General features: G+C 41.7%; 1 protein-coding gene across 4 annotated transcripts in view; it reads left to right on the top strand.

Moving 5' to 3' along the window:
- Positions 1–24,012, top strand: part of Sarm (sterile alpha and armadillo motif) — a 288,909-nt gene that overhangs the window by 88,895 nt on the left and 176,002 nt on the right. For all 4 annotated transcript variants that reach the window (XM_089244293.1, XM_089244294.1, XM_089244295.1 and 1 more), the window contains exon 2: positions 21,583–21,882. In XM_089244293.1, the coding sequence (XP_089100419.1) occupies positions 21,616–21,882 (267 nt within the window). In that variant the 5' untranslated portion in view covers positions 21,583–21,615. The remainder of the gene's footprint in view (positions 1–21,582; positions 21,883–24,012) is intronic.

Below are 24,012 nucleotides of genomic sequence, written 5' to 3'. Positions count from 1 at the left end.
TATGGCTAGGAGTCCACACCAAAGTGATTGAATTTGCAATGTTTTTTGCATGTGGAAGACAGGAATGTGTCAATAAGGCCACTTTCACACGGAGCGGATGCGGATCCGGAAGAAGTTTTAACAATTGGAACATACTGCGCCTTTCAGACGAGCCGAAAAATCTCCGCACCTAGGAAATGTTCATGCGGGTCCGGACGTCTTCCGCATGTGTCAAAACCTAAGTAGAACATAGGTTTTGACAATAGGTTTATTTGGAGCTATTCAGACGATGCGGAGCGAATTCGTCCGCATCTTTGCCTACTTTTTGAAGGCGATTTTTCACGGAATTTTTTTAATTATTTGCCATAAATACCCTTAAAAACACCATATCATGGTCCCTGCTCATTAATATAATGTACCTACATACGTCTATCCCTCCGTTTCCTTCTGAGATGGAGATATAGCAACTTTAACTGCCTTTTGTCCATATTTCACAATTTTATACAATGAAACCTGTCAACAACGGCCACTGACGGGACCAAAATTATAAGCCGTTCTGTTCATTACGAATATTTAATTGACTACATACTTTAATAACTTTTAAATTTAATTTAAAATTTTTAATTTTTTGTCTTTTTAAATTTTTAAAATTATTTAAAAATATAAATATCTGAAATATTATTTTAAATATTTGTTATTTTTTTTAATTTTTAATCTGTTAATTTTTTTAAACTTTAAAAAAATACTTTTATTAAACAACGTTATCAACGTACGGTGTTCACTCAGGGCCGGATTAAGACGTTTGAAGACCCTAGCACTTGAATATTTTTGGTGGTTCCCCCCGAATACCTACAAGTATATTTTACTCGATGTTCAGTCTATAAACTGAAAAAATGAAATTTTATATTTCAGAAGTGAGACTAATCTAAGGATGGGATTTCACTCTAAAAGGTTTATGAAAGTTATTTTATAAAACTTGAAAAATGTAACGAATAAACACATCTGTTACATTCGAGAGAACTTAACTGATCCGCCTATTGGTTGCATTTTTCAAGTTTTATAAACGAACGTTTATAGTGTAATCCCGGCCTAAGACAGAATTGTGATGTGAATATTTCTAAGCACAGGCATTTTCTACTACCCCTTCCCTTTTTTACTACTTGCAAATTCTTTGATATCTCCTGAATTTTTTTTTTCTTTTTTTTGGAACATCGAATGTTTTGAATGTTTTTGGATTTGATTTTTCAAACATTGGATGTTTTTGGAATTTTTCTTCCATATTTTTCCGAAAAGACGGATTTTTTTTTTTTCAAAATATTTTGAAAATATTTGAAGACATTTTCTCCCATCGACTACTTGTGAGGATCGGAATGAAGACATCTTTATTCCCATATTCTATGTGGCTCTAGATTAAACCACCAAAGAATGCCTCTAGGCTGCCTATGGGCACTGAATCGGGTGAAGGAGAAAAATAATTACAAAAATTGCGAAAAAACAGTTTTTATGCACGAATTTCGAACTAAAGATTCGTCCGCATCTTCAGTGCTCGTTTGAAAGGGTATGCGGACCCGCGTCCGCATCGTGTGAAAGGGGCCTAATGTTACAGAATGGGAACGGGGATTTACATTTTCCAAAGCAAAAAGTGATGCTTTTTTTATCGGTAAAAATAACGTAATTACGTCTCTCACAGATAAGTTCGGAAGCTGCATATGCAATAGCAAGACACTCTGCCGTGCAAAACGGAGGAGTAATCATGAACTAAAGCTTGTATACACGAATTATTATTAGGGCAATAGATTCCCACCGACGTATGTAGAGCTTTGGATGCATCTGTAGCTATGATAACATTAGACGACCAGGTTGCTGTCACATGTTGATTAAATAATATTGGAATCATATGATCTTAAATACTTTCTTGAAAGAGAAGATCATCAATATGAAACCTGATATTGGAGTTACTCCAAGGAGGAGTTGAAAATGTCAGTGTTTGTAACGGAGTAGTAAGGTGATTATTAATTATAAAATCGGTAATTTCAGATGAGATTGGAGAAATAACTGAATTATTTGAAATCGGCCATCGTTTGCAAAAATGAGAGAAAACAGTGCCATAACTAGACACTCTAGCCTTCAAAAACAATCGACCAACGGAGCGTAGAACAAAGAGATTGAAAGGGGGTTGACCACATATACTAAGTAGGAGAGTTATAGAAGTTGATATAGGTAGTCCTGTTGTAATGCGAAACGCAGAGTGATATAATGCTGCACATTTTTTCAATTGAGTTTGTGATGCAGTATGCCATAAAAAAAAAAAAACTCTATAACTCAAAAAACCTTTAATAATATTAGAGCAAATAGCAAGAAGTTTATGACTCGGAGCTCCACGTAATTTTCCAGCTATAAGTTTCAAGATATTGATAAGTTTGGATCCCCGTTTTGTGAGGGAATCTATATGTGTTTTCAAAGACATTTTCATATCAAGAAATACTTCTAAAGCCTTCATATCGGCAATGTATGAAAGCCTAGAGCCATTAAAAATACTAGGAATTTCAATGTTGCGGCGTCGCGTGAAAAGTGTAAAAGCACATTTTTCTGTGGAAAATTCAAAACCCCATAATCTACCCCAATTCAAAATTTTGTCAAAGTTCCTATGTAATTTTCGAATCAATGAAGATGTATCACTACCACTCCAATATAAATATATATCGTAAGCATAAATAAAAATATCTATATCATTTATGATGGATATCTGCGACATAAATATTAAAACACCACAGTGAAATAATGCATCCTTGAGGTATGCCTCTGCGAAAGAGAAATGGGCTGGATACATAGTTTCTCCAGCTAATATAATTCATACGTTCAGCTAAGAAATTCTCCATCCAACGAATAAAGTTTCCATCAAAACCCATCTGCCGAATGAATCAGAGAATCGTAAGCGCTTTTCAAATCAAGTGAAACCAGTATACCGACTTCCCTACTTTGAAACGTTTTTTGAATAAGAAATTTCAAATCGCAAATTAGAGACAAAGTTCCACTTTTTGGTTTGAATGCATATAGGTTTTTAGGGAAAATCTTGTATTGTATAGAAATCCAAGTAAGTCGTCGAATGATAAGACGTTGAAAAATCTTCATGCAACTATTAGTTAATGTTAGGGGTCGATAAGATGTAGCAAATTTTAGGTCCTTGTTGGGTTTCAAAAGAAAAATAATTTTACCCTTTTTCCAATCGATTGGAATTTGACCGGTATCCCAAATAATATTAAATTCACTACAAAGATTCTGTATACCTTCATAGGATATGTGTTTGTATACTGTAGCGGGAATATGATCTGGTCCCGGTGATTTACTGGGCGAGTGTTGAATCGCCCAACACAGCTCAGTATATATAAAGGTGCATTTACGCAATGAGAAAATTCGTTAGCTGTACTTGCATGGTTGAGAAACTCTCTTTGTAATGGAGTTTTAAAAAGTGAATTTTTCAGTTCTTCGCACAGCCGTTCTGGCTCTGTTACGCTCATACCATTAAAATTGAATGTTAAGTGACTGTCCTCATATATTTTAGATTGAATAATTTTAAGATGACGAAGTATTGTGTAAATTTTCGGATGTGAAGAAAATTTGAAAATTTGGTTTGTCTCATATTCAAGTTTTTTCTGCTTCTGATTTTTTCGAAAAATCGTATTTGATTTCTTATAACTTATCCAACAATTAGGACACGGGCATATTAGGTATCTACGAAATGCTCGTTTTTTATCAGTGAGAAGTTTACGCAAATGTTGATCAAAATAATTATATTTGAAACGTGGCACTTCACTGTTGCAAGTATTCTGTTGATATGTTTTGGAATCGACTGATCAAAGTTACTTAAGTCATTGCGGAAATTTTGCCTTTTTTTATGTTTCTTTTCAGTGAGATTTTTTGGTCGGGGATTTTCATCATTGATCGGATAGGTAGATGATCACTACCAATATAGTGAATCTCCACTTATCCATGAAATATACTGATAAAGGCACTCGCTACTGAAACAGAGATTAATAGTATTGCAAGACGAAGAGGTAAAGTGAGTTGGACTTTAAGGTCGGATTAAAAGCATTTGCTGTTTTATGAACCAATTATAAAGTAGTCGCCCAGGAGTATCTACACGACTAGATCCCCATCCTGGATGAGATGCATTGAAATCAGAAAATTATTACGAAAGGAGGAGAAATTCTACTTTCGATTAGATCGAGAATATTCAAGAAATTATCATGATTTCAAAAATAAACGTTAGCTATTGTAATACTCTTCTGACGGAAAAAAACCTGCACAATAAGAATCTCCACTCCTGGATAGTTAAATTTGGAAATTATTTGAGGTGAAAAATTACTTCGAGCACCAATCAGCACATCACCCCGCCTCTCGGTTTCTCTGTCACATCGAAATATTTGAAAGTTTGGTAAATAAAAATCATCGGATATTGACAGAAACGTTTCCTGTATACAAATAATTTCATATTCATGAATAAATCGTAATATTGAATCTTTTTTGTTACGAATACTTTGAGCATTCCACTGCAATATATTAACAAATTGACTCATTGCGTACAATTTATTTATATATTGATTGTAGTTTTTGTCCACGAACTATTCACTTTGAGACCCACCTCAATCTGAAACGTCCATACTATAGACAATGTTATTCAAGTTCTTTGAACCAACAATATTCTGGGTCGAGGAAGTAGAAGTACCCACAGCAGGAGAAATTGTAGCTCCATACTTATTTGATTTTTTCCTTGGTGGAGTGACATTATCGTGTAAGTTCCGAATTTCGCCCACACACGATTCAATCATCGCTTTCATGTTTGTAGCGATTTCCAACTTCAATGATTCAAACAGTTCATTAAATTCACTTTTAGTTATAAACGAGAAGAAATTATTTGTGATCGGAGAAGTCTTGTTATTCAGACCTAAATCGTCACGCAACTTGGTAAACATGTCTGTGATCTCGGCTTTGGTGATCCAATTTGACGTATCTTGAATGTTGCTTTGCTGTATCGATGATAATTTCGCGCTTTGAGAATTTTTTCAATTTCCAAAACTCCTACGTGCATTGGCTAATGTTATGTGATTGACACACTTAAAATCCAAAATTTTTTGTTCCTGTTTAAAGAAATCACATGATCTGTCACTCGCTGCGTGCTTTTCTATGCAATTACATCATTTCGATTTTTGAGAAACACAAGTTTCGGTGGGATGGTTTTCTGAATATTTTCCACACACAACAATAGCGGCAGAACAATGCTTCATTGCATAGGTATATTTCTGGCATTTTTTTCATTGTCGAGAATTATCAATAAATACACTGCTGGCCACCGTAAATGCAACACCCTGAAGGAGGCATGCAAATAATATGAAATTTACAACATACATTAGCGGAGGTGAGATATGCAAGTGATTAGAATTTCAGCGCAGACGCACATCACGCGCGCCTGTGGCGCCACTTCAAAGTGCTATTTAAGGCTTGGAGATTTCGACAATTTTAAGTACGGCAATTGTGTTTTTCTTGTGGTTTTTTCAAAAAAACAATCAATTATGCCTCGTAGAAAACAGCGATCATCTTTTGATCAAGTATCCGAGTTCGACAGAGGAAGGATAGTGGCCTCGATCGCATCCACCTCAGTGCACCACTTCACGTGATGACAGGCATATTGTGCGTATGGCAGTGACGGATCGCTCAGCCACATCACGAACCATAGCACAGCACATTCAGTCTGTACCGCATCATCCAGTGTCTGCGCGTACCATTCGACGCCGTTTACAGCAGAGTGGTCTGTCCGCAAGACGTCCATTGCTTCGTCTACCCTTGACGCAGAACCACAGACGTCTCCGCCGCCAATGGTGCGATGAAAGAAGAATGTGGTCGGCACAATGGAATGAAATTGTCTTTACTGACGAGTCACGCTTCTGTCTGCAACACCACGATGATCGGATTCGAGTCTGGAGACACCGTGGAGAGAGAGGATGCTGAACAGCTGCGTTATGCACCGCCACACTGGTCCTGCACCGGGTATTATGGTATGGGGGCGGTATTGGATATCCTTCTCGCACTCCTCTAGTACGCATTGCCGGTACTTTAAAAAGCCAGCGCTACATCTCCGAGGTGTTGGAGCCAGTTGTCCTTCCTTACCTTCAGGGCTTGCCCACAGCCATATTTCAACAGGATAATGTGCGACCACACGTGGCACGCATTGTCCAAAGGTTCTTCGTCAATCGCCAGATTGAATTGCTTCCCTGGCCAGCTCGCTCTCCGGATCTTTCGCCGATAGAAAACATGTGGTCCATGGTTGCTCAACGATTGACCCAGATTACATCCCCAGCTGCCACACCAGATCAACTTTGGCAACGCGTGGAAGCTGCTTGGTCTGCTGTACCCCAAGAACACATCCAAAGTCTCTTTGAATCAATGCCGAGGCGTGTGGCAGCGGTGATCTCCAACAATGGCGGCTACTCTGGCTACTGATTTTGGCAGGAACCGCACTTCACAGAAGTCTATAAATTTAATCATTTGATGCTTGGTCAACATGTTATCTACAAAATAAATATTGTTGCGATATCTCTTGTCTTTCTTGGTGTTGCAATTTGGGTGGCCAGCAGTGTAGTTTTATGTTGTGGCGTTCAAGCCATAAAATTATTTTTTCTGGGAGGTAGTGGCCCAACGATTTAATGAGTATTGTGGTTGTTGGCTTACCTTTTTATACTTGAAACGACGTATTGACAGAACCACCATATCGTTTTTTTCCTCAATTTCGTCAGCAACATTTCCTCGATCTTCATCAACTTCGACGTCACGCTAGAGAAATCTTGATGACAATTCCTCCAACATGAATTTTGGATTAACTGCAATACCCATGATTGATTTCAAGTCTAGAAGGTCACATGCTGTATTAATGTTCGTTGTTTATTGGGTCGCTCTTTGCTGTGTATTTCACAGCCTGTAGATCTTTCGATGATCGAACGCTTTCGGATAATGCCTGGCTGAAGACTTTCGGTTTCGACTTCGGAAACTTGGTATCAATCGGAACCAACATGATATGAAACGTAGAAAATCCTAGAAATTCAGTTTTTTTTAAAATATCTATATTTGAATGATTGGTTTGGAAAACACGTGGGTCATCCACTTCCATGTTTGTACTTTATTTCTTGATATTTCACCACATTTCCTATCTATCATAAAATAAATTCCTAGTTGAGGGCAAACGAAAGGGGGGAGCGAGACAGAGACAAAAAAAAAACAAATTTGAATAAATACGATTCAGACAAAAAAAAATTTCTTTTGTAGCGACCTCTACTTGAACTTTTACCGATTGCTGAAAAATAATGACGTCGCACTTCGCAATTTTCTGGTGCGAATATTTGTTACCTAGCAACGCAAGTTGCGATAAAAAATCGAATGTTTTTCTTCGCAGTCGGCAAGCAACCATTGTCATGTGATGTCTTTCATTTTTATGTGTCCGTAACAAATTAAACATGTATTATTTAAAACCTTTTGATTGTTATTATATTTAATAATGAGCTCAACAACCGGTCCTACAGATAGGCGCCTACTCACCGGTGTCCTGCATCGGTCCCTAAACTGGGTGCCTAAACTGGCGACGCCGGACGTGATTTCGAACAGCGCCATGATTTCGAACAGCAAGCTTCTCAAGGTGAGCGAGTAATCGTTTCCTCCGTTCCAAATGGACAATCCCGCCGAATGTCGATCGCGTCGCTATAAAGCCGCCTCCATTTTGGAGAAACAATCCAAACTTGTGGTTTATCCAACTAGAAGCACAATTCTCGATCGCAGCGATAACTGCCGATGCTACGAAGTTCAACCATACTATCGCTGGTATCGATGCCGATATTTTATCGACAGTCCAAGATTTAGTTCTAGAACCTCCCCAGCAGAATAAACACGACGCGCTGAAGACACGATTGATTCAGGTTTACGCGGAGAGCGAATCATCGAAATTCCGTACGCTACTGCAAGGTTTAGAACTAGGAGATCAAAAACCATCGCATCTTCTTGCCCGAATGCGTGAGCTTGCCGGACATAACTTCAGTGATGACTTGCTGAAATCGTTGTGGTTAGCGCGACTCCCCGCTAACGTCCAAGCTATACTAGCTGCTTCGAGCGAAGGGCTTCCACAACTCGCTTCGATGGCAGATAAAATCGCTGAGTTGGCCATTCCAAATATCTGTTCAGCATCCGGTCAACCTGAGAACGCAATCAGCCAATCACTGGAGCAACAAGTCGCAGGTCTGACCAAAGAGTTGAGTGAGCTGAAGGCCGCTATTCACACTTCACAGCGACAGCCTAGACCTCGATTCGACCATCGTCATCGAGAACGGTATTCTCGCTCGCGATCCCACAGCCGAGCCCAATACAAACTAGCTGAAAATGGCTTCTGCTTCTATCACACCAGTTTCGGAGCTCAGGCTAAGAAATGTCAACAGCCCTGCTCCTTCAAAACCTCGCCAGGAAACTAATAAGGCAGTCGTCCACCGGCCAAGGCCACGGCTGCCAATTCGTCGACAGAGTCATACTGGCCGATCCTTCCAACTGGACTTTTTTGATCGACACGGGCGCTGATGTGTCAGTCGTCCCGCGAACTGTCGTCAATACCCACAAGAAACCCGAGAAGTTGATTCTTACAGCCGCCAATGGTTCCTCTATCTCAACTTACGGTACCAAACTTCTAACATTGAATTTGAACCTCCGAAGGACATTTGCTTGGCCATTCATCATAGCCGACGTAACCCAACCAATTATTGATGTAGATTTTCTATCGCATTTCAACCTGTTAGTCGATAGCAAACATCATCGCCTCATCGATGGAACGACCTTGCTATCTGCCACTTGTTCCATTGCAAGAAATATCGCAGCTCCATCTTTTTGCTTGAACGGTATCGATCTATTATCATCGCCATATCGGGATATAGTCAAAGAGTTTCCTGATATTCTCCGTCCACAGATCCAAAATAAGAAAATTAAAGAGCACAATATCAAGCACTTCATTGAGACTACAGGTCCACCAGTTTTTGCCCGACCTCGACAGCTTTCCACGGAAAAGTTCAAAGTTGCGCGAAAAGAGTTCGAGTTCATGATGCAACAAGGACTTTGTCAGCCTTCGAAGAGCAGTTGGTCTAGTCCACTCCATCTAGTGCCAAAGAAATCTGGCGACTGGAGACCGTGTGGAGACTATAGAGCACTAAACAAAATCACAGTTCCTGATCGTTACCCGATTCCTTTCCTCACAGATTGCTCGCACATTCTCCACGGAACGACAATATATTCCTCAATCGACCTGATTAGAGCGTATCAACAAATTCCAGTGCACGAGTCGGATATTCCAAAAACAGCAATTACTACACCGTTTGGACTCTTCGAATTTCCGTATATGACCTTTGGATTACGCAATGCAGCGCAGACTTTCCAGAGATTCATGAATACGATCCTACAAGGATTGGAATTCGTATTCTGTTATTTAGATGATATCCTGGTAGCTTCTCCAGACGAGCAAACTCATCTCCAACACTTACGTGAAGTATTCAGTCGACTTGACGAATACGGACTGTGCATAAATGTGCCAAAATGCATATTTGGCGTCCCGACCATCAAATTCTTGGGATATGAAATTAGCAAGAATGGACTCAAACCGTTATCCGCCAAAGTAGATGTCATCAAGAACTTTATGCAACCCACTTCCGCCACTTCCTTGCGCCGATTTCTGGGCATGTTGAATTTTTACCACCGGTTCATACCCAAGTGTGCGGACCTGCAGCGACCACTCACCGCTATGTTAGCAGGTCATGCGAAAAAAAGCCGGAAACCACTCAATTGGACTCAACAAGCTTCACAAGCCTTCGCCGATGTCAAGGATGCGCTATGCAACGCCACTTTGCTCGTTCATCCAAAGCCAAACGCGCACATTTCTCTCGTAGCAGATGCATCGGACAATGCCATCGGTGCAGTGTTACAGCAAGAGCATGACGGTGTGATCCAACCCCTCAGTTTTTTCTCTCGCATACTCTCAAGTAAAATACAGTGCGTATGACAGAGAACTTCTAGCTATTTATAGCGCAGTTAAACATTTCAAATGCCAGCTAGAAGGACGTCATTTTACCATTTATAGTGACCATCGTCCATTGATGTATGCCTTCAAACAAGACCCGAACAAAGCTTCGCCTCGACAACTACGGCAATTAAATTATATCGCAGAATTTACTACTGATATCAGGTATATTCCCGGACCAAACAATGTAGTTGCTGACACTTTGTCACGCATCGCAACTATTGCTTCTCCATCACCAATCGACTACGATGCGATTGCCGACTCTCAATGTGACGATGAATTACGTGAACTCCAACAAAGCTCATCATTGAAAATCGTCAAACTGCGTTTGCCGGACAGTAATATAACGAAGCACTTGTTTTGTGACATTTCTACGGGACACATTCGTCCTTATATTCCAGAATCACACAGAAGACAAGCTTTTGAATCACTCCATACGCTTTCTCATTCAGGTATCAAAGCTACTACCAAGTTGGTTTTCAACGCTTCATCTGGCGCAACATCAAAAAAGATTGTCAGGCGTGGACTAGAGCATGCATTGGATGCCAACGTTCTAAAGTTCACCGACACACTCGTTCCGCTCTGGCCGAATTCAAAGTACCAAACAATAGATTTCAACACATCAATCTCGACATAGTTGGCCCATTGCCATTATGCCAAGGCTCACGGTACCTCCTAACGATAATAGACAGATATTCCAGATGGATCGAAGCCGCACCTATGCCAGACCAAACTGCCGAAACAGTCGTCAAAGCCCTAATTGCGACCTGGTTTGCCAGATTTGGCATACCACAGAAGATTACCACAGACCAAGGAAGACAGTTTGAGAGTCATCTTTTCCAAACCTTAAGCAGATACCTCGGATTCCAACATCACAAGACGAACGCATATCATCCTCAGGCGAATGGACTCATCGAGAGACAATACCGATCTCTGAAAGCTGCCCTAAGATGCCGAATCCAATCCCATGCAGCTTGGGTTGACGCTAGTAAAGTTCCCCTCTTCTTCTTATCGGTCGTAGGTCCTCGGCTGTACCTCCACTACGATTCCAGGGCGAAATAACTGGATTCTAGACTCCCAAAAGGAAGAAAACAACACTTTATTTAATTTATTATCCAACACCTCCACGAAACCGTCCTGTCTCTTCGGTACAAAAACTTTTACACTCCCTCCTTTTCGAATGTCTCTAATCGTTCTCGTTTCCCTCTCTCGCGACTCCTGTTTCTCCTCGGCCTTTTGCCAACCTCTTTTCTCCTGAACCTTACACGTCCCATCATCGAAAAGCACATCCATCATTTTTAAATGATGATGATGCTTCAAGAGCGTAACTCGGTTTCTCACGGCTACCGTGACAGGGCATCGGCATTACCTTGCATATCCCCCTTCCGGGTCCGCCAGGCCAACGCATGACGCTATCCGGTAGGCGAGCGTTGTATTGTTCAGCAACAACTACTTTGGCGGCCATACCATCCTTGAATGGCAAATAACGGTTGTTCATCCAAGAGTTCATGGGGTGGTGGTTACCACCGGCATAAGAGAAGGATGGCCTTTCCCTGTCCTGATTCCTGGGCACGCCGTTGTTGGCGATTGAAGATTTAGCCGGTTGGCTTCTGGTTTTCTCGGTCTTCGACTGCTGGTTCGTAGCTCTGTTGATTCCTTTGGCAAATGGACACGAAAACAATCGCTAGTTCGATTGCTTGGACGTTTCCTGCCTAGTCGGGAACCGGTTCGGTGCGGATCTCCTCCCTTTGACAGCATGATCATCGTCGTATCGTTTCGAGTTCATCTTCTTGAGCTGCGAGGCCTTGCCCTCGGATGCGGACGCGACCCGATTGGTCTTGCACTTGATAAGGGCGAACGTCTTCTTCACCATATTCCCGTTGACGCAGAGACAGCGCCTCGTACAGACATCCGGTAGCCTAGATCCTCGATTGACGACTACCACGTCGACGACTTCTCCGTGTTCTGATATAAACTGCGACACTGACTCGGGTGTCATTTCCTCGAACGGCATGTTGCAGACCAGGATCATTTTTGCGCATCTGGTCTCGAAAGTCGGTACGGGCACAATCCGGCGCACTTTAGTGCCTCCTCCGTTGACTTGGAATTTGTTCGAGTTCCTGAGACAGTACCGGACGACCCTCCAATCCTTGGTCAGGGTCTTGACCTTCCTGAAAGATGAGACCAACCTCAGGCTGATGTAGCCCTCCTTGTTTCTCTGGATTTGTTTCAGCAGAAAGTTGTTCTTCATCATGTTGAAGTCGGTGAAGTAGCTCTCGACTTGGGATGTGATCCTCTCTTCAAGTTCTTCGTTAGGTATGCAAAAATCGTTGTTATTGCCGTCGTTGGCCTTCTGTTTGCCATCGGCAGATGAAGTACACACACCGTACCTACGGCTTGGCTCATTGATCGGACTTGGAACTAGTACATTTCCCAAGAGTGCGTCGTACGCCGTCGGACATATTAACATTTTATTTATCAAGCGACTCGACACTGCGCAAGAAATCGGCACGTACCCGTGTTTGCCGTCGCTGATCTTCATCATACATATTTTCAGAGGGGCTATCTCACTTTCGCCAAATGCGGACTTGATCCTTATTCTCCCCTCGCCTTCACTGTCGTCGATCTCAACCAAATCCGGTCTAACGACTGAGATCTGGGTTCCAGAATCGACCACGCCTCTTATTGTCTTCTGACCATATTTCAAACTCACGGTCTGCGGTGTGTCAATGTCCGCACCGACACCAGCTGCCGGCACAGTGATATGTGCTGTTAGGACTGTGGTTTCTTCAATCATGTCCCCCTCTTCTGTCTGGACAGAGTTCGCCTGGGCCCGACTCAAGGGCTCCTGCTGGACTCTTGCAGGACAAAACCTTGCTATATGGCCTTCTGCTCCACACGCATAACAAGTGACTGCGGCTCTCTCTCTGGTATTCGAACCCATCGTCGCTTTAGGTGGGAAGGACTCACCCTGAAGTCTCTGGTTCTCGCTGGCTTTCCATCCTGGATTTTGATGAACCGGTCTTGGGGTTCTCGTTCTGTCACTTGGGAAGGGTGTCTTCAGAGTCCTCTTCACATCATCGAATCTATCTAGTTTCTCCGATAGGTCACTTGGAGACACCATATCACTCCATTCGTCCAGATAGTGTTCCTGAAAATCAGCTGGGACGCGTTTTTTCATTTGATCGCTGATGATTAAATCTCTTAGTTGCTCAAACGTCGTGACCTCCAAAGCCGTCGTCCATCCATCAAAATAGGTACACAGTTCATGGTAGAAGTCTCTCCAGGTGCCCTCTTGGTTCTTGTGGCACGAAGAAAACATCTGTCGGAACTTCTCTGGGGTGAGTTTGAATCTCCGCAATAACAATTCCTTAACTTGATTATAGTCCTGTACTTGCTCTTCCGGCTCGCGGGCAATTAACTGGTTCATCTCGTAGGGAAGAAGTCCCAAGAGCTCAGCTAACCAATCTTCCCGTGCCAGGGCCGCGCGACGAGCTTGCCGCTCGAACAGCACCAGGTACAGACTTATGTCTTCTTCCATTCTGAATTTTTGCATCATGTTCTGGAAATCCCGGCTGGGGGTTCTGCCGCGCCCAGCTTGATTATTCTCCTCTCTTCTGACTCCTGTCTCGATCCTCAGTCTTTCGAGTTCATGTTCCATCTCCTTTTCTCTACGCCGCTCCTCCAACTCTTTCTCTCTACGCCTCTCCTCCATCTCCATCTCTTTCTCTCTACGCCTCTCCTCCATCTCTTCTCTTTCTTTCCTATTGCCTATGATCGTTTTCAGCATCTCTCTGCACGTCGCTTCGTTGTACAGTTCACTTTCCTGTATGGTACTCACTAGTTGCATTAAGTTGAACTCCGGTCGGACTTCTAACCCCAAGTTGGCGACCATGGTCTCCAGATCCTCCTTGTTCCCCTTTGCCAAATACGCCATCTTTATTTATCGTCTCGATACCGCCGTACAACACTTGCTCCTTTTTGCCTGGGCAGGATTGCCCCTCTCAGCACCGGTTGTCGGGTTGACTTCACGAAAAAAAAAAACAGCGTGGGTGCTTGACGCTGCTACTATCCTTCTACACGAACAGGGTGGTTCCACCGTCGCTAGGACACTCTTCTTCGAATTCAGCTCGCAATCTTGAGTCGTTGAAGCTACGACCTCATCCTACCGACTGCGCCAGTAAAGTTCCCCTCTTCTTCTTATCGGTCGTAGGTCCTCGGCTGTACCTCCACTACGATTCCAGGGCGAAATAACTGGATTCTAGACTCCCAAAAGGAAGAAAACAACACTTTATTTAATTTATTATCCAACACCTCCACGAAACCGTCCTGTCTCTTCGGTACAAAAACTTTTACACTCCCTCCTTTTCGAATGTCTCTAATCGTTCTCGTTTCCCTCTCTCGCGACTCCTGTTTCTCCTCGGCCTTTTTCCAACCTCTTTTCTCCTGAACCTTACAACGCTCTTCCATTAGCACTACTAGGCCTGAGATCCGCAGTGAAAGAAGATTTAGGATGCTCCTCCGCCGAAATCCTCTACGGATCACCATTGCAACTGCCTGGCGAGTACTTCTCCGCAATACCAGACATCAAACAATCCGATTTCGTCCATCAACTTCAAAAACGAATGCGTTCAATGAAACCCATACCTACAACAACTCACGGATCTACGCCAACATATGTTCCTACATGTCTACAATCCGCATCTCATGTCTTCCTGCGTAACGATGCACCACACTCTGCCTTGCAACCAACGTATCAATGCCCATTTCTGGTCAAAGATCGACGAGATAAATTCTTCGACATCGACTTCAACGGGACATCCAGGAGAATCTCCATCGATCGGTTGATCCCAGCTTTCTTAAGTGACCAGCATACCCAAGTGCCTTCGACGTCACCCGTCCGTCCAAGTACAGTACCAGCAACTGTGACTCGTTCCGGTCGCCATGTCCACTTCCCCGACAGATACTCGACCACGACATTTCGTTGACACTAGGGGGGGGGGGGAGTGTGTAGCGACCTCTACTTGAACTTTTACCGATTGCGGAAAAATAATGACGTCGCACTTCGCAATTTTCTGGTGCGAATATTTGTTACCTAGCAACGCAAGTTGCGATAAAAAAATTGAATGTTTTTCTTCGCAGTCGGCAAGCAACTATTGTCATGTGATGTCTTTCATTTTTCTGTGTCCGTAACAAATTAAACATGTATTATTTAAAACCTTTTGATTGTTATTATATTTAATAATGGAGCTCAACAACCGGTCCTACAGATAGGCGCCTACTCACCGGTGCCCTGCATCGGTCCCTAAACTTTCAACAAAGGATAACCGGTTTTTATCGCAGCGAACAATCGAGCGCTCTTCCCGTAACGTGGCTGAACGTCGAATCCCTTTTTCCTTCTTTACTGTTTAAGTTACTGTCTACGTCACTAAATACCCAGCAACAACTACTCTGCAATGGTAATCCGTCACCTACGACCACAGCGAAAAATATTTCCGCCACCTAGACGAGAAAAATGACGATTTCTCAAAATTTTACTCTCACATACCCGATTTCTATTGACAGACACTCAGTTCAATCCTTTAGACGCAAGGAAATCACAGAATTATAGCCCAAATAACCAACAAAATTTCAAGAAAATGCATTTTTTTTACGAGCTACGAAAAACGTGGCCTAAAATATAATGATCCACGGATTGATCACCGGTCAAAGTGAAGTTAACTCATGCAACACCAAGTTCCCTATGTCTGTGATCACTTTGGCTGCAGTTATAGTGGAGTGAATAGGTTAAGCGGTACGGGAGTGGCGACTAGGAAGAAAAAATGCATAGGGGTGGAGGAAGAGACGTGCGCGCGTAGTGAAAGAGGATATAGAAAATGGCCGGAGGGGGTTACGAAATGTAATGGTGTGATGATCATGACCCCTACGCAGACGAGGGAAGGAAAAAAAAGGACGGACCAATCAGCAGATAGCAAAAATCAGCAGATCGAGGCGACAAACATGTTTGTTCGATTCCCTCACCTCGTTGAGCAGCCTCTTTCTATTATTTGTCTCGCTTCTCGAATATGTGCGGCATGGAACAAACAATACAATTGTTTTCGTCTTTAGTCGCTATTATGCCAATTCAGTACCTCGTGGTTGCCTCACTATGAGTTCCTCCGTCACGTGTAAATGGAGCTGAAACTGGGGGGGGGGGTGTGATGTTTCAGAGTACGTTCGGATTAACATTAAAACCCTCTGGCTGCTCATCCCGCAATTTCCGCGGGCATGTGTTTTTCTTCCTTTATTGAGAAGCGCATCCCGTTTTTTCCCCGTTTGACCACTGAAAAAAATCATATACAGTATTAGACGTTTCATTTACGTTTTGGCCAACAGATGTCGTTAGTTGTCCACTAAATTGCGGCATTTGAAGGCACGTGGTATTACCGCTCAAACTTCACTTTTTGAGTGAAAAAAAATTACGCAATTTTTGAAGCAATTTCGGTCCATAAATTGAGCAGTTAGAGGGTTAATACCAAGAGTTGGAAAAAAAATTTAAAAAAAAACATTTCTTTTGTTTTCAATGCTCAAATGTCCAAGCTTTGCATATTATGGGCTCTGAAATGCACCAATAAACTTAAACCTATGGTAAAACAGGCATTTATGGCAGAAAAAAAAATCCTAAAAGGCATTTTTATAGGAAAACTTCAAAAATGCCTTAAATGCGTTTTTTGTCTATTTTCAACATCCGGGCTCTAGTAATCAAACACAACCCATTGAGAGGAATTCCACCTGCTTAGGCTTACTTACCACTAGCCTACCCGTCGCGCGTTGTTGCGATCTCAGAAGAAAGGAAATTCAAGAAAATTAAGGAAAGGAAAAAAAAAACTATGCCAGAAACCTTCGTGGGATTGTACTCAACAACTTCCCAAAGGTTCATGACGATCGGATGAATGGTGTAGTAATGCATAAAGGACAAACACACACATTCGTTTTTATATACATATTCTTTTGGTCCCGGTTTCTCATTATCATATAATGCGAAAGCAATATCCCTATGTTGATATTTACATGCCATGTACTACCTATACATAACAAGAAAAAACTAATTTAATTCTTCTCAAGGACATCATTTATCTGAAAGGACATCTGAAGGGAGTCTCTCTTCGTAACTCAAGCCCCGTGTGCCAACAAGGACATGCCTAGCTTTTCTCTACACCCCTTCAATCAAGTCTATGGTCCTCTATAGGTATGGTCTCCAAAACCTTATAGCATACTCCAGTCCAGAACGGACTAAGCCTCGGAAAAGTGGAAGAATAACTTTAGGAGAATGCGAAGAAACCTTTTTAAGGATGAAACCGAGCATATTCGATTTTTCGACCACCGCTGAACAATGTTCACAAAACCTAAGCCGCTCGTTAATGAGAATTCCTAAATCGATCACCCTAGTTGCATCCGGGATAGTGACACCATTCAACTCGTAAAAAAAACGTGTTGTTCGAACCAAAATGAGTGACCATGCACTTGTCAACGCTAAACTTCACGCTCCATTCATTTGCCCATGTTCCAAACCGGTTCAAGTGGGTCTGGAGCAACTCGCTATCGCTTTGATTTCCAACTACCCCCATTAGCTTCACGTCATCTGCGAATTTGCTAACAATCCCATCGATACCCTGATCGAGTTTACCGATAAAAAGTGGAAAAAGTATGGGGCCAAGGACATTTCCTTCAGGAACTCCACTTGTGACGCCTGTCCAACCGTTCACCATAACTTGTTGTGATCTATCTCTCAACCACGATTCTATCCAATTCAGCAAGTTGCCCGCAATCTCGTGAAACGCTTCAAGAGTTTACCATGTTGGACCCGATCGAATGCATTCTGGAAATCAAGGTAAACAACATCTAAATTTTTGCCCTTACCCAAAGCCTTCGTCGCGTGATCATAGAAGCAATGAAGGTTAGTTACACATGACTTCCCCTTCCTGAACCCATGATGATTATCCGACAATACATTATTCTCGTCTCGCCACTTCAACTTGCTTTTTGATAATAATTTCCAAAATTTTCGAGAGGGAGCTCGTCAAACTCACTGGACGCAGCTGTTTTACTACCCTTCTTAAATATCGGAACAAATTAGCAAGTTTCCAATACCTTGGGACGATACCCTCAGCAACACTACTCCTGTATAACTGTACGACCGGCACCAACAATTCATTAGCACATTCCCCGAGGACCCTGGGATAGAAGATTAGATGTTTTAGAAGATTTAGGACCTCCACGTCTTCTATTTGAATATCATTGAGGGTTTTATTACTCCATGCAACACCCGTATATCGAATATCATTATCTCCATTAAAAACCGACGCGAAAAAGTCATTGAAAGCATTACACATGCCTAAATTGCTCTCTAACCTAGACCCTCCTATCGACGGGGGGGGGGGCATCTGTCCCCCTTACATACATTCTTGGCGTATCTAAAAAATGATTTTGGGTCAGAACCAATGTTATCTGCCAACCTAGATTCAACTGCTTTTTTACTATCCTTTATCGGTTTCTTCAGCGCTCTTCTTTTATCAGTAAACAATGATATGTCACCTCGTCCACTTTTATACTCCCTGAATGATTTTTTCTTTTTAAGATAAAGGTTACGCACACTATCCGTGAACCATAAAGGGTGCGATGTACAAACTCGCTTTTTTCGAACAAAGGGTATGACGTCGTGCAAAACAAAGGACAGCTTCATACTAAATTCTTCCCATACCACCCCGACTGATTCCAACCAGTATTTGAAAACTTCCGCTACACTTCCTCTCAAAACGTCAAAGTTCTCCAAAAACAAGGAACCAGTCTTGTTATCAACCTTACCCGAAGAAGAGTTACAGTGAAAACTGACGACACGATGATCACTGGAAGAAAACTCGTCTCCCATCGGTACATGTTCAACAAGATCTACTAGATACAACTAGTAAGAAACAAATCCAAAATAGCATTACCCCCCAGTGGCTTCTGATACATGCAGATGCAAAAAATTATCGTGCACCAACTTAAAGTCCCTTTCATATTGATCTCCAGCTGAAAGGTTCTCCCAATCGAAACCCGAGCAATTGAAATCCCTAGTATTACAACCCTCTTACGCTTACACGTGTAGGAAATTTCATCATGGAGTTTGGCGATGTAGTTTGGATCCCTATTGCGTGGATTGTAACAAACCCCAACTATAAGTTTATGACGTTCTTTGTTTCGAAGCTCAGCCCATATAGTTTCAATATCACAAACATGATTTCACGTATATCAGCACTCCACCTTCTTTCCTATCAGATCTATTTCTTGAAAAAGTATCGTATCCTGAGATGTGTAAGAAAGATTCATCCCCATATTTTGCCCAAGATTCTGTATTGTCTATAAGATCCATGCCATCCACAGCTGTCATAGTTTTTACAAAATTCTTTATTATTACCCTAGCTCCTGTCATTAATTAGCACACATTTTAAATTTTCCTGTGATTTAGTGTCAATCGAGAAGCCATCTAAGTCAGAGGTGGGTAATTCCCACCTCTGTTGTGACTATCATTAACTAATCCCCATTCCCGACTACGAGTTCTGGGAGTAAAAAACTTCACCTAAGCCTATCGCAAAGGAGTCATTCAAGTATTACGTCAACATCGATGGGGGGGGGGGAGGGGGAGAGAGGGTGTTTCCGATTTGCTGACTTTTGATGACAATGGGGGAGGGGGGTTTGGATGATGCTTACGTCATCAACCAACCTTTACAAAGATAGGAAATATTTTTAATAGCATCTTATTCGGTGCGCCAAAAACAAGAAAACCTTTCGCTAGTTTGTGGGCACCTAATATGCTCTCTAACAATAAGTCCCCTACAGATCCACTTTAGTGATCTCTAAATGTTTGGCAGATCCTTCAAGTGCTCTAGAAATGTGTCCGGGCCACTCAAGTGTTCTGAAACTGTACTCAGTTACTTCAGTGAACTGAAAATGCGCCACAGGCCGCTTAAATGTTCAGAAATTGTGCCACGAGTCATTTAAGCGATCTGTAAATGTGCCGCTTAGTTCATTTTCATAAAATTAGGTTAGGGGGGCAGGCCACATCAGATAACCTTCAGGGCCACATTTGGTTCACTGGCAAAGGGTTTGCCATATGTGTCTTAAAGGGTGGGTTACAATGAATTTCTAAGAAGAAATTTGAGTTCTTAGCCTTCAAATAGCATTGAAATTAGTAGAAATTGATTTGTAAGATGATGATTATACATATATAAAATTATTTTCTTTCAAAATTTTAATTTTTTCAAAAAAATACTTCTTAAATTAAAAACATATTCGTCTGGGGGGGCACGGTCCTTCCCATACCTCCTCCCGCGTACATCTCTGATCCTACCAATATGCATTAAAAGGTAGGGTGGCAGTGCTGACGAAATTTTTCTGACAGGTGGGGGAGGGAGGGTTAGAGTTTTGCTGACGTTTACTGACGGGGGGGGGGGGGTTAAAATGGCTAAAAATTTGCTGACGTAATACTTGAACGGCCCCAAACCTTCCCAGACCATCTCCTATTCAGACGAATCCCATCCCAACGAAGCCACACTAAGGCTGAGATCCCACCAAGGTTTTCCGCCGCTCGTCGAGTCGATTTGCCGCGAGATAAGGAATTTCGTGGCGAACATCGCCCATCGATTTTTTTTTGCCGCCTTTTTTTCCCCTTCAAAACATTGATATCTGTACCTGTCCCCCTCCCTTCTAGCCGTCTTCCATACGTCAAAATGTAAATTTTCGCTGCAGAAAACTCGTCGCATCCGCTGCCAGCGGCGGAGGCGGCGTATTGTTGCTCGTATAGTATAAATCTATATCTTTTTGATTCCCCCTCTAGTGCTGATGCGTCTGCCGCGACGCAGTGGGATCTGGGCCTAATGTGTTGATTCGTCTTCCGGTTTGGGCACTAACTTACTACTCAACCGTACATTCACCTCGTGAACATTCCTTTTGAGGAATTCGGAAGCAACAACGTGACAGGTTATTCCGCATGTTTTGCATTATGCGTGAATGGTAAATGAAGATGGTAAGCCAACTTGAGCCGACTACCATTATGCGTCAGCGGGGTAAGACCTTGGGTCCCCGCGACCCTCAATACTGAAGTGGCCGCATAACGGTAATACCGATTTGGGTACCGCTTGCGGAACACTTTCGTAACGAAACAATTTCACGCTATAATTTCAGGAAGACGCTTGAGATGAAGATAGATCATTTATGTGAAGACTATTCAGTTATAGTCACGAGACCAAACAAATACCAATACACTATAAATAGATTTCGCAGACGCATTCATGTTTAAAATTGCGGCCGCGTTAGTGACACAGGCTCCATTTGTTTTTACTCTTTTAAAATAAATATCGTGGAAAGAAGTGGATAAAATAAGCTGATTCTTGATAAGATCGTTCGGTTCGAAAAATACCCAAAACCAAAAAAAAAAGTCTTTTAAGAAACTGAGGTTTAAAATGTTATCATTAGTGTATATTTATTTACAGGTGAGCGAAGCTTCTAGTAATTCCAGAGAGACGATGACCTCATCGAATGGTGAACTGAGTTCGATAGATTTTGGAAGCAAGAAGTCCGCCATCGTCAATAAAATAAGCAGCAACTCGAGCACAAGTGGAAATTGCTTCAGCAGCAGTAGCACCACGTCTGAAAAAGTGATGAAGAGCTCATCGTCAACGTCCGTCACAAGCAAAACGTCTTCACAGATGAGGCACGCTGTGTCCACTGCTGGGACCACTTGCCAGCAATTGAATAAAACTCAACAGAAGCACCAGAGCGAGTTATTTCAGGTGAGACATCTTCGAATCAATCGGATGTTACTTGAAAAAAAAAAGATTTAGATCTTTTCGAAATTGATTGAAATTTTATTTTACCTACGTCATTCTTGTCTTGCAAACCCTCTCAAACTACTACCCCCCCTTTTTTTTTTCGCCTAAGGATCATGTCCAGTACTCATTCTCGTGGACTCGTCCAACAAACGAAAATTTATTTTTGGACGCATCGGATCACCTTAAAAGTTGATGCGTTTTACATAAGTTTTTTCTCTCTCTTCAACCTTTATTATTTTATCATTTGCTCGTTATATCTATCTATAAATATAAAAGTGATTTTCTATGTGTGTGTGTATGTATGTTTTCTATACAAATCTGCAATTTTAAATCGATCGTCACCAAATTTTGCAAATATACCAAATGGGACCCGACTTAAACGATAGGCTACTTTAAAATTTCGTCAGAGCCGGCAAATGCCCCAAATGGGCAAAAAACCGTAGGGCAACAATAGTTTTTGGGCCTCAACAATCACTTTCGGAACGTTTACTTTGGTTGCCGTGGTTTCCTAGCAATGCGTTTAAGACGTGTATATGCCTTTACAATAGTTTGTAATTTCTTCAACGCTGTCAGTATACGTATAATATTTATGCCTTTATAATGGTTTGCCACATTTTCAATACTCCCAGTAATGAGGTTTTTTAAATGATGTCCTAATCATCATCAGCATCGCTTTCATAGTCAGAAAAGGGTGATTCTCATAGAAATCAGTGTTAAAATTGCCGATTTTAATGTAGAAATGCGGAAATTTGGTGGGGGTTTTTTCTGTCGCATCAATAATTTTAAAAATTGTATTAAATACTCGATTTTCGAAATATTGAATTCGCTTAGAGATATACGAAGCCCAAAAAATAAAATATGAACAATTAGCCAAACCTACTTTTGAGTTGGATATCCATGCAATAACATTGATTTCAACTTTTTATTTACATCTTCTCAGGCATGAAAATTAATGTCTCCGTATTGTCTTTTAATATCAACTGCATAAAAGTTTAGGATGTTTTAAAATTAATTATGGGCCCGTAAAAAGTACATCGAAAAAAATCCACAGCTTTAATTAAGTATTTTTTGAAGCAGAAACAGGCAGAGATGGATAACTTGAAGTTCAGGGGGGGGGGGGTCGAAATGCCTAGCACCCTTTGAAAAAAGAAAAAAATATATTTATTTATTTTTAAGTTTCTTTAAATCTAGATTTGTTTATTTCATGAAGTCGCCATATTGCTGAACTTAGACACGGTTTGCATGTCCCTCAAAGAAAGAGAGATATCACGTGATCCAAAAAACCCTCATTGAAGAAATCCCGGGCAACGCCGGGTATTATAGCTAGTCTTATATATAAAAGTGAAAGTCTGTATGTATGTATGTGTGTTCTTTATACAAATCCACAGTTTTAGACCGATCGTCGCCAGATTTTGCATATATACCAAACAGGACCGGGATTGAACCGTAGGCTACTTTAAAAGTTCGTCAGAGCTGGCCAAATGCCCGAAATTGGCGAAAAACTGTCGGGCGATAATGGTTTTGGGGCCTCAACAATCACTTTCGGAACGTTTACTTTGGTTGCCGTGGTTCCCAACAATGCGTTTCAGACGTGTATATATGCCTTTACAATGGTTTATCAAATCTTTAATGCTGCCATTATAACAGTTTATTCCTTTATAATGGTTTGCCACTTTTCCAATTTTCCCAGTAATTGAAGAAAACCCGGGAAGAGCCAGACATTTTTCCTTGCCTATATACAGGGTGTTCTGTGAGTGTAATGCGGCCTTTATCTCATCATCCGCCCATCGTAGAGGTATGGTTTCAATTTAAAAAATGCTTAAAAGGCGTTTGAATAATATTCGCTGTACAAGATGGACGCATGACGTCACTAACAACAGAGAACAACAACTACGGCGACAAAACTGAGAATAAAACTGTTCAATGCCATCAGATGAACTCAATGCTTACCTCAAATCATCAACACTCTGGCACGAAGTAAAAAAAATATTATTATCCACCAACATGCGAGTTTCAACTGCAAAATTACTCGGCACTGCTATAATTTTCACATCAAACTTGGTCAAACTTGGCAATGGAAGAATTCCCGTA

The sequence above is a fragment of the Pholcus phalangioides genome, unplaced genomic scaffold, assembly GCF_987345545.1.
Source record: "Pholcus phalangioides strain wild (caught in Gottingen) unplaced genomic scaffold, Ppha-v1.0 ptg000015l_1, whole genome shotgun sequence".
NCBI lineage: Eukaryota > Metazoa > Arthropoda > Arachnida > Araneae > Pholcidae > Pholcus > Pholcus phalangioides.
Note: the sequence above shows the minus strand (reverse complement) of the source record. Positions and strands in the feature narration are given on the sequence as shown.